Below are 16,095 nucleotides of genomic sequence, written 5' to 3'. Positions count from 1 at the left end.
ATTGGCGTCTGACCAAGCTATCAAATATAGCGCAATCAATCTGCAATTACACCTTCTTGCATATTGATTTTCATGCGCATTCACAGATAAATCAGACACTGAGCAGAAATTTTGAAGGGAAAATAGAGATTTTTAAAATTGGGGAACAATGACAATTAGGATTTTGGGAATGGGTGAATATCGGTATAAGAAGAGGGAAAATTAGAAGAGAGAATAGCTTATGTGGATGCCATGTCAGCTAAATAATGCTGATGAGAAGGCTTATGTGTTTAGCCGTAAGGTTGAAGGCATTATTGGCCCAATTTGCTAACGTCGGGGATATTACTGGCCCAGTTTACTAATGCAGGACAAAATTGAGCCATGTCCAATAGTTTAAAGATTTTTTTGGACCTTTTCCGAATTAAAAAAACAAATACAAAATCAAATCTAATGGTAAAACAAAAACAAAATCAAATCTAATGGTCACAAAAATTTGGTTCACACGAAGGTCCGACCCACGGCCCGGATTGCGAGCCCAACTACAAACAAAAGTCCAGATAACAAACGAGACTCTCACGCTAGGGTTTAACAAAGGGTTTTTTTGCTTGAATTTTTTTTCTCTGTGGTGCAAGATGGCTTCTCTAATGGCGATTCGCAGAGCTCGAATCTCCATTTGCACTTCCTCATACAAGGTACGTTCGTTTTACTCCTCTTCACGCTCTATTTCCGACCTCAAATTCCCTAAAACCCTAACCTTAAACTCCCCACTCTTATCAGTACCTCTGAAAACCCTATCAACATTTGCAGCACCAAACGATGCTCAACAAATTCCCCCACACCCCTCTGATTCACCTGGGGTTCCACAAAATCGTGATTTTGGAAGTCCTGCTCAACAGTGGAATAATCAAACCCAAAATTATCCGAATAATAATCATATGAATATGTCGTATCCTCAGTATCAAACTCAAAATCCTAATCAGGTTAATCAAGGTTATCCAAATTATGGAAATGTTAATCCCGGTCAAGGATTTGCTAATCCTGGTCAAGGATATAGCCAAGGTTTTCAGAATCAGAACTTTTCTCAGCGTCCAAACATTAGTGACAGACACAATATAAGCCCTAATGTTCAAAATCAGAACATTCAGTATAGGCCAAACCCTGGTGAGCCTCGAAATAACATGCCTCCTGGAAATATTAACCAATGGAATAATCAAAATCAAGGCTTCGGACAACAAGGTAACCCTAGTGCAGCTCCAAGTTATCCACAAGGTGGATATCAGAATCCAGAACACACACAACATTCTAATAGGAATCAGAATTATCCACAGCCTGGTTCTGGTAATCAGTGGAGTAATCAAAATCACATGCCAAGATTAAGCCCAGGTCAACATCCTCAGGCACAGAGCGTCCAGCCAGGAAGCGGGTTTCCGATAAATAATCAATCTCAGAACCAAGCTCAGGTTGTGCAGAATCAAGTGCCAAGTGTTCCTCCGCCTACTGTTGATTTAATCAGCTTGTGCCGAGAGGGTAAAGTTAAGGAGGTTATTGAACATATGGAGCAGGGAGTAGTTGGTGATGCACAATGTTTTGAGATGCTCTTTGAGTTATGTGCTAACTCGAAGAAACTTGAAGATGCTAAAAAGGTGCATGATTACTTTTTGAGATCAAAGTTCAGGAGTGATCTTCGTTTGAACAATAAAGTTATTAATATGTATTCTAAGTGTGGAAGTATGATAGATGCGCGCAGGGTTTTTGATCATATGCGTGATAGGGATTTGGACTCGTGGCATTTGATGATAAATGGATATGCACTGAATGGATTGGGGGATGATGGGTTGACATTGTATGATCAGATGAGGGAGTTGGGAATGAAGCCAAGCGAGGAAACTTTTCTTTACGTTTTCGAGGCTTGTGCAAGTGCGGACGCCATAGATGAGGCTTTCATGCATTTTGGGTCGATGAAGAGTGAGTATGGAATTGCTCCACAGGTGGAGCACTACTTGGGACTTATGGGTGTTCTAGGAAAATGTGGACATCTTGCTGAGGCAGAGGATTATATCACTAGGCTCCCATTTGAACCAACAGCAGCTGTCTGGGAAGCATTAATGAATTATGCTCGTATACACGGCGATATTGATCTTGAGGACCGAGCTGAGGAGTTGATGGTTGGTCTTGATCCTTCTAAGGCTGTTGCTAATAAGATTCCCACTCCGCCACCGAAGAAGCAGTTAGCAATTAATATGCTTGAGGGAAGAAATAGAGTAGCTGAATCTCGTAATCCAACCCTATATAAGGATGATGAGAAGTTGAGGGCTGCAATGAAAGAACAAGCTTATGTGCCTGATACTAGATATGTTCTTCATGATATTGATCAGGAAGCTAAGGAACAGGCTTTGCTATACCACAGTGAGCGTTTAGCCATTGCATATGGTCTGATTAGCACACCTGCTAGAACACCTTTGCGCATTATAAAGAATCTCCGTGTATGTGGTGATTGTCACAATGCTATCAAGATTATGTCAAGGATTGTTGGGCGAGAGTTAATTGTCAGGGACAACAAACGGTTTCATCATTTCAAGGATGGCAAATGCTCTTGTGGTGATTATTGGTGAATTACGGTGGCTAAAGCAGTATTTGTAGACTGGTTGCCTCAATTCTTAGGATCATCAAGAAATCTTCAAGAATCTGCATGCTGGAATGAGTATGATGCTGAGATCCCTATAGACTTGTTATGACACTGTTCAGGATCATCTAAAATCACCAACAACTTGCATGGTTTGATAATTACAATGCCAACTATCACCATATCTTGCAATTTATGGATTGCTTGCTCTCTTGTGGATACCAAAGACTCCTAATAGTAGTTTGTATCTTTGTGTTAAAGAGATTAGTCAGCGAAGTGCCAGTCTCTGTTTGATGTTCCATTTGTATCTGCACAATATTTTCACGTTGTCTTCTGGTTCTCACTTGGCAGGAAAATGCTTTGGGTTATGTTATTGTTTCATAAAACTCAGAGATGTACATTTTTTACAAATTGACTACTAGCTTCCATGCATGTGTGAGGCATCCGAAATCGTGAATTAATAAATTAAATAATTTCATTTATTCTGTAAAAGTTGTACAACGCAATAGAACAACTTTTTGTTTTAGTTGGATGACAAAATGGTCTTCTTAGGCGAAATATTTGGAAATTTGGCTTTTGGCCAAATACATAGACAGCCCGTTTATTTTCCATTTTGGCACTCTATCTCAACCTTGTTCTATTACTTTCTTTCCTCCTGATATACTTTCTTATTACATGCACAATCCTTTCATTATATTCTGAAACGTTAAATTTTAAGCGGTGGTTTAGATTTTCCAAACTCTATTGCTTTTACTAATTCAAGTTTTACGGTAACTTATGAAGAGATCTGCCCATCTTTGGTTTGTTTAGAGGACGCAGAATGCTTCGAGAGGAGCAGAAAGCATGGCAACTTTTCCAAGATCTACGGTGTCTAGACTTTTCTGCAAAATTATCATTGGGGATGAATTGTATCATTTTTTTTTTTATTTTTCTTTTTTCGTATTGTATCATTGCTCACTATCCGTGAACCAATTATTGTGTGGCTTCAAAAAACTGTGTTTTTTGTTTTTTATTAGTAGACTAACACTTCTTATTTATTTGTTTAAATTAATTTAATTTAAGTATTCTGTATGATTATTCCTTATCCTTAAATATATGTATGCAAAAAGTTTAGCTTATGTTAACGTGAACCTTATTTTTATGGACTTTTTTTTCTTTTAGCCCACGCCAGAAAGTAATTACATTCGGTAGCCGAAAACATACAGAGTGTGTGTGTACATATATATATATATATATATATATATAAGGCAAAATACATACTTTACCCGTCGATCTTGTCACCAAATCCCTCTTACACACCCGTTAAATACGGGAATGATATTACACACCAAAACTTTTAAAGGTGTGTCAATTACACACCATTTCGGTGTTTGACCACATCTGCTTAAAGATTGCTATTACACGCACCAATCAACATCTGACACGTGTCATAAATAAAATAAAAAAGAAAAACCGGGAAAAAACCCTCTGCCCCCCACCCCCTCTCCTCATCTTCCCAAAGAAAAAAATACAGTAAAGACAAAAAACCCACCCCTTCCTCATCTCCCCAACCCATCATCTTCTCCACCACCACCATACTACCACCAACCCTTCCATTACAAGCACCTTCTTCCCTAACTATAGATTCAGTTTGCCCGATTTTTAACAAGTTTTAACAACATTCATCACAAATCCTTATACAGATTTCAAATTCAAGCTCAAACCCAAAGCTTCAAACTTGTTAATGGTATTTTTTGAATTTTATCAAAATTAGTCACCTAAATAAATTTTTATTCAACAATAATCACGAATTCAAACTAATTTTCTAGGTCATGGAACACCAAAATCAACAAGACCCGATAACATTTTCAAGCTTTTTTAAAAGGTCAATAATGGTGATTTTAACAAGACCCAATAGCTCTTCTTTTCTTCTTCTTTTTCTTTTCCTTCTTAGTCATGGGGATTGGAGAGACGAAACATGAGGGGGTAGACAAAACTAGGATGGAGGTTGGGGAAGAAGACGAAACAGGAGGGGGGGAAGGGGGAGGGGTGTGTGAAGGAAACGCTGGGGTTTGGAGTTGGGGAAGAAGACATGGGTTACATTTTTTTTTTCTTTAATTTGAAAAGAAAATAGTTTAAAAAAGGGGAAAATAAAAAAAAAACTTAATTTCAGACGAATTTTGTAGTTTTCACGCGCCTCTTTTATGTGTAATACACGCATGTGACACATGACAAAAGAGGTGTGTAATTGACATACTTTTAAAAGTTTTGGTGTGTAATACTATTTCCGTATTTAACAAATGTGTAAGAGGAATTTGAGTACAAGGTCGATAGGTAAAGTATGTATTTTGCCAAAATATAATAATTTTTCGGCTATTATTTTAAGAACAGCTATACAATGCCATTTTTCCTATTTTTATTGAAGTCCTTTATGTATGTTCTTTTTTGTCTTTTGACCCCTTTTGCTCTTCCTCTTCTTAATCTGGTGAGGAAACAAAATTCCAAAAAATCCATCGAGGAAAGGAACGATGAAGAAAATTGATTGGTTATTTGTTTATCCTTGTATGCCTGTATTGGGTGTGTATGATGATGTTTTAATGAGTCACATTTCATTTTAGCTCCCTGATACTCCGAAAGTTGATGTGCCACTTACCATGGCGTCATTTCCACCTTTTGCTATGTGAATTAATATGGGAAGCAATTAACTTTCTCATTTCTGATTAAACATAATTTTGCAAACATCATACGAGATGTACCACAGTGGCATTAACATCAATGAATTACACTTGTCAGCGGGTACCATGCTTGGTGCAATTGATCTTATTCTGAAACTTATGTTTTGTCAATGCTATTTAACTTTTCATAGTTGCAAAACCTATTGGATACAATAACAATAACAACAACGACCCAGTGTATTTCCACAAATGGGGTCTTAGGAGGGTGAGATGTACGCAGCCTTACCCCTACCCTGAACGGGTAAAGAGACTGTTTCCGATAGACGCTCAGCTAACCTATTGGATGAAACCTTAAATTATAATGAAACTATTAACTTATTATCAAATATCAAACTAGTACTAAGAACTATTGCTACCAGCATGCAGAAATCTTGCATTTATACAAGGAACATATATCTAAGTGATGTGATGCCTGCTGAGCTAGGAATTCCCAGTTGGGGCCTTCAATTAGGGATGAAAAAACTTCTAACAAAGTGTCATAGTGCGGGTCATCATAGTCATGAATTCATCCAAATCAATCGCACCATCTCCATTTGCATCCACAGCCTTCACCATTTTCCTGCAATCTTGAAGGCTGCACCTCTGCCCGAGCCCCTTCTGCAACTCATATACTTCCTGCACACTGATCTTTCCATCACCATCCTTGTCAAAAGTGTGAAATGCACTCTTCAAATCCATAGTTTTGACACCACCTTCCTTCTTTTGCGCTTCCACAAACTCCTTGAAATCAATAAATCCATCACCATTTGCATCTGCAACGTCGAAAATCTTTTGAACTTCCCTTGTAAGGAGGTTTTTCTTCCCCATGGATTTGAGAATAGCCTTGTATTCTTCTGGTGAAATCTTGCCATCTTTGTTCGAATCAAATTTATCAAAGACTTTCTTTAGTTCATCCACACTAAGTTGGTAAATAGGCAATAAGCCTGAGTTTTGTCTCTCTTTGGTAAACATTCTAGTTGGCTTATGCAGGAAACTCCTCTTTGAGAGGTTGTATTGGAAATCAAGAAAGCTCAAGTTCGACATTGGAAAGGTTGTATTGTATTTGGGAGAAGATATCTAAGACTTAAAACTGTAATAAACTTGGAGAATAACATTGTAGCACAGGACCTTAAATAGTAGAATGGTTATGAATAAAAGAAACAGATATTCTGATGCTTAAAGCGAAGAAGATAAGGAAGAATATTATTTATTCCTCAGCTACTTGTAAGCAACAATATTCTCAATCCAACGTATGAAAACATAAAAAGAACCAAGAAGGAAATAGCTGAAGTGAAAAAGGTATATAAAGCTATAAATACATTCTAGATCCTCGCCGAAAGTACTTTGTTCTGCTACGGATGTATAGAATCTGTCCTTTATTTGACTTGAGAAAATTGGTTTAGAATTGGACCCTCACTTTGCCCCTCAAGGAATACAGCAATTCCGCGATGTAATGTGCGTCTTCACAGCTCTCCTAATGTATTATGGTTAAACAAAATGGTATGAGTATGCTTTTGTCAAGGTGGTTTCAATCATCCAAGTCCACCATCACTTCAATATCGTTGCGTAGTGTTATTTTCTGCACATAACCTGTAAAGCTAAATAATTATATTTGGTATTAAGATTCGGAACATATCTATCACTTAACCACGAAAAAGAAGTGGAAACCCAGAAGACAGAATGCACATATCAGTCCCATATTTATCAAATAATAAGTAAACAATAATCTTGATTTGCAAAATAGCAGCAAAGTAGCTTTTAGGGGCTAACTTTTCTATCGTTTGATTAAAGCTTCTCGGGGCTAATTTCCGAAGAATAAAAAACTTGTGCAGAGAAATCCCTGGGTGCATATGTACGTACAGCCGTCTGTGGAGGAGAATTCTTGTATACCTACTCATTTACAAAAATATTTGGTGGACCACATTAGATAGCACTAAAGGAATCAAGAACTTAAATACCTTCATAGTGGTTGATCAAGTTAATTCACCAGAGACAGCCAGAGAAAGAACAATCTCAGGAATTTATTCTCCCTTTAGAGGCATGAACCTGAATTATGTCCGAAACTACAAGCAGAAAACGCGGAATATGGAAAACATGGAGGAAACACGCTTTTTCCTTTAGTTTAGAAAAGGTGGACAAATTTAGGCCAGTACATGAAATATGCTACATGACACACAGATTATAGGTCAAAGGAGCAATAAGTAAAACAAGACCAAACACGATATTCTCCTCCAACTCTTAAGACATCAGACAGATGTAGAGACGCACAAAAGGAAAAGCATGTCACATGATGCATATAGAAGTAAATTTCAAGATCCTGACTCTAAGCACTCTAGTTTTTCCGGATAAAAGATTTTTTTGAAAGGTTGCCGGAAGCATCACATTTCCAATTTAAAAGCACCTATACCAGCAGCACAAGCCCAAAATAGCAGCTAAACGAAAACCATATTGCTCCAACAACCAATACAAATTGCTAAAAGCAAAATACACATCAAGTAGAAAAAACTCTATGAATTAAAGAGCACATGGCTCCACAATCTCAACAAGATGGTCGCTGCCTTACTGATTTAGTGTTTCCATTACAAGGATCTCTAATTTCCTCTATAGCAAACTATGATATTTGGTGGTCCATCCATTTTCTCAATTCTGTTTTGTATCTCTTCTGAAGTCTATCTATGCCCATAAAGAGAACCCCATTTTTTTCCTTTTTGATAAGTCCGTTAAGAGAAAAAAACTTCGGAAGATGAGAGATACAATACTGTGTTTTTTGGAGGCTACTTTCTCACTTAAATCCATAAACTAACCTAGGTCTAAACTCACCACCGATCAGAACCATATATATAGTCCTTTTGAATTGTACTTCATTAACTAAATTTACTAAAGGGACAAACAGTTCTCTAGAGCTATGGAAGTCTCAATGACAGCTAATCATCAACTAATTTATAATCTATTCTTCCAATGATTTTATGCGCTCCTGCTTCTTTACGACCATTTCTATATACTCCTACTGCTTCCAGAACTTCAAACTAATCCTCTTTCTCTCTGTTACAGTCCCAATTTCAACAACTCCTAGTCCATGCAAAAAACTACAGGTAACCAATGTTACATGAATGTTCATAGAAGATATTATTCAGGTAGGAAATAAAATTATGATAGTACCGATTCCAGCGCAAGGTATGCATTTACAGATGGTCTCTTTCCCCCTTTTGTTATAGTAACTGACCAATCCTGTCCCTTGGCAACTCCGACATTTCCCAGTCCACTCATAGACGACTGCCTTGCAATCCTGAAGTAATAAGAATGACCAATGGAAAACTCATCAAGCATAGGTTAAAACAGAACTTGCAAGCAGTCTTTCTCAACGTATACACAGAGACCATAAAATTATTCATAAGAATCATACAGTAGCCGGCAATTCTATCAGTAAGTCTCATAGAATTCTGATGACATAGACACCGTCCTATCCAGTGCCTTAGCTCTGGTACGTCGTACAAACATCGCTGTCTTGAACATACTGCATAGGAACTCCAGAAAGTTTCCCCCTCCCCCCCCCCCNCCCCCCCCCCCCTCTCTCTCTCTCTCCTTCTCTAAATATTCCAAAATTATCCATGTATTAGGTGCTCCAAATGTTCATTCCATACATAAAAGAACTCAATAAAGTAAAATGAAAAGTTTGTGTTCCTCATATTCATATTTAGCAATCATGTAATTAAGCACAGTGAAATACGAAGTCAAGAAAAAAGAGGAACAAACAATAACCCACTGTCTAGAACTTCAACTATATATGTGTTGAGGGATGCTGAGCTGTATATGAGCTGGCAAATTAGTTAGTTAGTTAGTGCTAATGTTAGTAATTAAGGAGTCATTTAATTTTTTATATATATAAGGATGTACAGTGTATTGTAAGCTTAGTGAGTGGAAATAACAAATCATTTTCCAGAGCTTCATTTCCTCTGTCTTCGTCTTCTCTCTTCTTCATCTCTCTCACCATTGACAGAGCTTTCAAGCTCTTAACATGGTATCAGAGCTGTGAGAATCGATCGGAATTTCGCTCACAACTCACCTAATTCTCAAAGCTTATTGCATTTCCAATTTCCTGCAGATTTGTGAAGAAATTGTTCCAAAGTCACATATCGCAAAGCTAGGGTTTGAGTTACTGCCCAATTTCAGATAAAATGGCGATTGAAGACGGAACGGGAGTCACGACTACAGGTAATGAAGCTAAAATTGACCACACACACCCACTCTTTGTGCATCCATCGGACACTCCGGGTTCAATTTTAATTCAGATCCAGCTCAAAGGATCTGAGAACTATGGACTATGGCGAAGGTCGATGCGTATAGCACTTCAAGCCAAACGGAAATTAGGTTTTGTAGCCGGAACTTGTAGATAGGAACCATTCGATGATGAATTTCATGAGTATTGGGAAACATGCAACGCAATTGTCCTTTCATGGATAATGAACACAGTTGCGCCTCATCTATTCGGTGGAATTGACTATGCTTCTGATGCACACCTCGTATGGTAAGATCTGCGGAAGCATTATAACAAAGTGAACATAGTGCGTATATTCCAGATACATCGGGAAATTGCAACAATTTCTCGAGGAACAGACTTTGTTTCTATGTATTTCACGAGGCTGAAAGAGCTATGGGCAGAATATGATGCAATGGTACCTTCTCCAAATTGTGGATATGCAAAATCCAAGGAGAATGTAGAACATTTCTTACAGCAACGTTTGCTTCAATTTCTCAGTGGGTTGAACGACTCATATGACCGGGCGAGGCGTCAAATTCTCATGAAAACGACAGAATCAACCTTGAATCAAGCGTATGCAATGATTATTGAAAGTGAAAGTCAATTGACACCAACATCCGGGGTCAATTCCACAGTAGAAGGGAATGACATTACAGCACTATGGAGTGCAAAAGGAGCACAACAAAAACCAAAGAGGAACTTCAATATATTTTGTGAACATTGCAAGTTAAAAGGTCATGCCACGGAAAACTGTTACCAATTAGTTGGATACCCTCCAAATTATAAAGGGAGAAAGAAGAATGGGGCATCTGTCAATAATGTGATATCATTTGGTAGACAACTGGACCAAAACTCTAATGTGATTTCTGGCCAGCATTATCCTGGAGGTTACAATCCTAGAATTAACAATCAAGGTTACAATCATGGATGTTTTCCTGGTGAAGAGCATCGTGGTTCAAATTTTGTTGGTGGCAACCAAGGTTTTGCTACACATGACCAGAGTCAAGGAATGTTGAACAATGTTGTTGCAAGTCAAAGTGCAACAAATATGAATGCAATTCCAGCACCTATGGTCTTCACCCAAGATCAATATAACCAAATCCTGAAGATGCTGAACAAAGGTAACAATACTGAAGCAGAAGTAGCAGCTAATGCAGCAGGTATTGTTACTCCTCTCCTGCTAACGATAGGAATGATAAATAGATTGTAGATAGTGGTGCTACAAATCACATGGTGGGAGACAGTGATATGCTCTCCACAGTTACTAAACGTGAGAATCAGAAGGTGTTATTACCTAATGGCAGTAGAGTCTCCATTACACACATAGGAAGTTCTGAATTGTTGCAAGCAAGCATTCATAATGTTTTATGTGTCCCTAAGTTCAAGTTTAATTTGTTGTCAGTAGCAAAATTGACAAGAGAGCTGAGATGCTTCATGGCATTCTATCCTGACTTTTGTCTAATGCGGGACCTTCACACTGGGAAGGTGAAGGGGATTAGTAGGATGGAAGAAGATCTGTATCAATGGCACTCAAAGAATAAAAGGGCGTCATCGCTTGTCCCTTCAGTATTCCTAACAGTACATGATGAGGAGGAGCTATGGCACAAGGGGCTTGGACATGTCTCTGGAAGGATATTAAGACAGCTTTCTTTAGTTAGAAGTAACATGAATAATACTAAGTCTTGTAGTGTATGCCCTCTAGCTAAGTAGACAAGAATTCCCTTTCCTATAAGTAATAGTAGAGCTGCAAAGCCATTTGACTTGGTACATGCAGATGTCTGGGGTCCCTATAGGGTTGAACGAAAACATAGACATATCCTTGAAGTGGCCAGAGCACTTAGATTTCAAGCAGGGTTGCCATTGAGATTTGGGGTATTTGTGCTGTCAATGCTGTGTATCTCATTAATAGGATACCATATCCAGTATTGGGAAACAAATCACCATTTGAAGTTTTCTTTGGCAGACAACCTAACTTGAATCATTTGAGAGTCATGAGCAGCCTATGCTATGGAACAATCACTGGAGCTAATGGGGATAAGTTTCGTCCAAGAGTTGAAGCAGCAGTACACATGGGGTATTCTAGCACACAAAAGGGGTACAAGTTATATAGCCTCTCACGCAAGGTCTTCTTCATATGCAGAGATGTTGTCTTTAAGTAGGATGCTTTTCCTTTCAAAACATCTCAAACACCAAATGCCTACAGGATTCCTGCTTGTCCTGCACCCATGCCACATATGGATTCACCTTCAGAGTCATCACCTATACTCAGGATAGTTCACCTATTGTACAACCATCTTCTCCAGAACCCAGATTTAGCCCAGAATCACTTCCTGGTATACAGGATACTCCTGAAGCACCCAGTCCAGTACTCTCATCACCTGGACATTCTCAACACTCCTGTGATTCAGCAACCATACATCACATAATGACCTTCCTGCTGTTCCTCTTCCACAGTCCAGGAGAACTGCTAGAACCTTTAAACCTCTTGGATGGTTGAATGATTTTATGCATGGTCCACTGCCTAGTGCTAACTCTTCAGCTCTTGCATCTACCCTATGTCTGACTACATGTCTTACACCTCTCTTTCAGCTTCCTACCTTGACTCCATTTGCAATTATTCTGTCATCAAAGAACCAGATTCCTATTCAGAGGCTCTACAAGATAGATTCCTATTCAGAGGCTCTACAAGATGAACACTGGGTTACAGCAATGAAGCAGGAGGTTCAAGCATTGCTTGATAATAACACTTGGTCCTTGGTGGACTTACCTGCTGGTAAGGGGCCATAGGAGGTAAGTGGTTATACAAGGTGAAGTATAATGCTAAGGGAGAGGTAGAAAGGTATAAGGCTCGTTTGGTGGCTAAAGGATACACACAACAGGAGGGGTTAGACTACCGGGAGACCTTTTCTCCTGTGGTGAAGATGGTCACAGTCAGAGCTGTTTTATGGCAGCTATGTATGGTTGGCATTTACACCAGATGGATGTCTTTAATGCTTTTTTGCAAGGAGATTTGGTGGAAGATGTTTACATGGTGCAGCCTCCGGGTTTTGTTAGACAGGGGGAGTTGTCCAAGGTATGCAAATTGCAAAAGTCCCCTATATGGACTGAAGCAAGCATCAAGACAGTGGAATTTGAAATTGTCTGAGGCTCTTTTGACCTCTGGTTTCTCCCAGAGTCACTACGATTACTCTCTTTTCACTAAGAAAGTTGATGGCCATATTGTGATCATCCTTGTGTATGTGGATGATCTCTTGATCACTGGTTCTTCTGTCTCTCTTATTCAGGCCACTAAGGCATTACTTCAGCATCATTTCAAGATCAAGGACCTGGGGGAGATGAAGTATTTCCTTGGCCTTGAAATAGCTAGAAGTAAAGCTGGGATCTCTGTTTGTCAAAGAAAGTTTACTTTAAACTTAATCTCAGACCTGGGCTTGGCAGGATCTAAGCCAGCAAGTAAACCCTTGGAAGTCAATCAAAGACTCACTAGTGTGGCATATGACAAGGGTCTTACAGCAGCTGATACTACAGAGGTAGATGAGGCAATAGAAGATGAAAGCAATAGAAGATGCCACAGGTTATCAAAAACTGGTGGGCAAGCTCCTATACCTCACTATGACTAGGCCTGACATAGCCTATGCAGTACAAAACTAAAGCCAATTCATGCATTCACCCAAGAAGTCACACATGGAGGCAACCTTAAGGGTAGTCAAGTATCTCAAAAATGCACCTGGTTTAGGGATTTTATTATCTTCTAGAAGGTCTAATGAGCTGACAGTATTTTGTGATGCTGATTGGGCTACTTGCCCTATGACAAGGAAATCAGTCAGTGGTTTTATTGTCAAGATTAGAGACTCTTTACTCTCATGGAAGTCAAAGAAACAGAGCACTATATCAAGAAGTTCAGCAGAAGCTGAATACAGGAGCATGAGAACAGCAATTGCAGAAGTGGTTTGGCTAGTAGGACTGTTTGGAGAACTGGATCTGCAGATTCAGCTGCCAGTGAAGTTGTTTTGCGATAGTAAAGCAGCCCTTCAGATTGCAGCGAATCCAATTTCTCATGAACGGACAAAGCACATAGAAATTGACTGCCACTTCATTAGAGAAAAGATACAAAAAAGGATTGATAGCAACAGCATATGTGAAATCAGAGTTGCAACTGGCAGACATTTTAACTAAAGGTCTTGATGGAGCTCAGCATGATTTTTTGTTATCCAAGCTAGGAGTGTTCAACTTGTTCACACCACATAGCTTGAGGGGGAGTGTTGAGGGATGTTGAGTTGTATATGAGCTGGCAAATTAGTTAGTTAGTGCTAATGTTAGTAATTAAGGAGTCAGTTATTTTTTTGTATATATAAGGATGTACAGTGTATTGTAAGCTAATGAGTGGAAATAACAAATCATTTTCCAGAAGCTTCTTTTCCTCTGTCTTCGTCTTCTCTCTTCTTCATCTCTCTCACCATTGACAGAGCTTTCAAGCTCTTAACAATATGTATATACAAAACTAAAAAGATACTAATAAATTTTAAAAGTATGCATATGTGTTTAGAGGGGCACTTCTATTGAACTTAACTAATGAGTATACAGTATAACAGTTAGCAAATTAAACGGTTCAAATAATTTTACCAGTCTTATCGCCGTACATTAGGTCAGGATAGAAGTATTACCAACCTTATCTCAACTCAAGAATATCAATTAGAGCCAGCAAGTTTGCAACTTTACAGAAACCCAATACAACAAAATAAACCATTCCACGTAAAGAGAACTTAAAATATAAATTAAAAACAAGAACCTCAAATACGGGGTCACACCGGAGCCGGCGGTCAATTTCCTCCGGCGAAACAGGAGAAGTATCAGGGTAAGTCATAGGAAGAGGAAGAGCTTCACTATCATCAGCCAAATAACTCTCTCTGTTACGTGACCAACGCCTTTCCTTTGCATTCACTTTTGTGTTCTTTTTAATGTTATTATTCCCAATTCGCTTATTAGCCATTTCGTCTGAGTTTTGGCTAATTCTGCCAAACCCAGGTGCTGCTGAATCGGCAGCGGCGTGGCAACGAATGAAGGTGAGTTTATGAGGAGGAAAAAGAGAAACTGTGGAAATGGAAGAATTTAGAGGAGTAAAGATTGAACAAGGATTTATTAAAGGCAACATTTGAAAGAAATTAATAAGGTGAATTGTAGTATCATAGAGTAATAATCAAGTGTGTTGTCAAATGTTGGTTTAATGTCATTTATCGGAGAAAAGATAAAGGAGTAACAGTGTGAGTTTAAAAAAAGTGGGTGTTCATTTTAAGGAATTTTAAGTATGTATGGACGGAGAAAAGACAGCGGAATTTGCCAAAACACTGGAGAAGGTCGATGAAATTTGCTAAGTATAATTCCGAAAATAGTTATAGCCCCGTTTGGTCAGTTTTTTCTTTTTTCTTTTCAAAGTTAAAAGATATTTGTCCAAGCTTTTTGGAGAAAAAAAATATTTTTAATCAGAAGCCATAAGCAGTTTTTGAGAAGTAGAAAAAAATAGTTTCTCTCTAAAAATACTTTTTTAAAAGAGATTTAAAATTATTACTTAAAAGTTTCACCAAACACTAATTGATGTTCAAAAGTGTTCTTTAAATTAAATTAATCAAATACAAACTATTTCTCACAAAAAATACTTTTAAGAAAAATACTTTTCAAAATAAGTTGGTTTTAGAAACTTGGCCAAACAAGGTATCATATTGGTTTACCCAACTCAATAACATAAATCAATTGTTTAACCGTATTAATTACTACTACATTGTCACTTTAATTTTATTGCTAAATATGATAAATTATTGTAATTTTTAAACAATCGAATGTAAGTAAGTTTCTCCGTCAGTAATTATGTTTTTTCGGCACGTTTAATGGTTAAGAATAACATTACTAGAATTGAATTTCAGTAATTTTATTAAAATTCTTGTTTACTTAGATTTTCTTGCTCTCTTTATAATTACGTGAAGAAGAGTACAATTTGAGGACCACTGACCCGTAAGGATTCTCAGAGTTTGCTCAGGTCTAAGATTTTTGTACTATTAAATTGTACTTTTAGATGTTCAAAATATTTCTAAAATAATTTTGTATAGGGTCAAATTTGACCGTCAACGTCTCTACGCCAATGGGTACGCCCACTGAGTATACGTCAACTAACATAAGGGTACGACTTGGACGTGGGGACAAAAGCGACATCGTTTAAGACTCAGTGTCTTCACTAGGAAAACATTACCTATTTTTGTATCTTTTTGATTATTTCGAGGGAGGTCTCCTACTATATAAGGGAGACCTTCACATTGTAAAAAGGGGATTTTGGAAGAATACAAGGCTCTCATTTTCTCCTACTCTCTCTCTATCTCTATCTCTAACGAATACTTTCTCTTGAGTTCATATTATCATTTTACACTATTAGATCTACAACAACAACTTCATTTTTCATCTCTAGGTCTATTATATTTGATTACGATTTACTCTTTCCTACTTTTGATTGTTTTTAAGCTTGCAAAGTATATCGATAACTTTTGAGCCAAACA

General features: G+C 38.0%; 2 protein-coding genes across 4 annotated transcripts; one reads left to right on the top strand and one right to left on the bottom strand.

Moving 5' to 3' along the window:
• The first annotated feature begins 536 nt into the window (after positions 1-536).
• Positions 537-3,084, top strand: LOC109208222 (pentatricopeptide repeat-containing protein At2g15690). Its single transcript, XM_019371286.1, has one exon. The coding sequence runs from the start codon at positions 612-614 to the stop codon at positions 2,589-2,591; it is 1,980 nt and encodes a 659-aa protein (XP_019226831.1). The 5' UTR covers positions 537-611; the 3' UTR covers positions 2,592-3,084.
• A 2,317-nt stretch (positions 3,085-5,401) lies between these two features.
• Positions 5,402-14,912, bottom strand: LOC109208221 (calmodulin-like protein 1). Of its 3 annotated transcripts, none has more exons than XM_019371283.1 (3): positions 14,343-14,883; positions 8,455-8,581; positions 5,402-6,885 (listed from the first exon to the last, which is right to left on the bottom strand). In XM_019371283.1, exon 3 carries the CDS (start codon positions 6,337-6,339, stop codon positions 5,782-5,784), a length of 558 nt encoding a protein of 185 aa, XP_019226828.1. In that variant the 5' UTR covers positions 6,340-6,885; positions 8,455-8,581; positions 14,343-14,883; the 3' UTR covers positions 5,402-5,781. The 3 variants fall into 3 exon arrangements, with proteins under 3 accessions (XP_019226828.1, XP_019226830.1, XP_019226829.1); XM_019371285.1 differs by having other exon boundaries at positions 6,807-6,893; positions 14,362-14,912; XM_019371284.1 differs by having other exon boundaries at positions 6,807-6,893; positions 14,343-14,907.
• Between the last annotated feature and the right edge of the window lie 1,183 nt (positions 14,913-16,095).

This window comes from Nicotiana attenuata, unplaced genomic scaffold (genome assembly GCF_001879085.1).
Source record: "Nicotiana attenuata strain UT unplaced genomic scaffold, NIATTr2, whole genome shotgun sequence".
Taxonomy (NCBI): Eukaryota; Viridiplantae; Streptophyta; class Magnoliopsida; order Solanales; family Solanaceae; genus Nicotiana; species Nicotiana attenuata.
This window is presented reverse-complemented; position numbering and strand designations above follow the sequence as displayed.

Coding starts and splice junctions, on each gene's coding strand:
- LOC109208222 (XM_019371286.1), top strand. CDS start 612: ATGGCTTCTCTAATGGCGATTCGCAGAGCTCGAATCTCCATTTGCACT.
- LOC109208221 (XM_019371283.1), bottom strand. CDS start 6,339: ATGTCGAACTTGAGCTTTCTTGATTTCCAATACAACCTCTCAAAGAGG.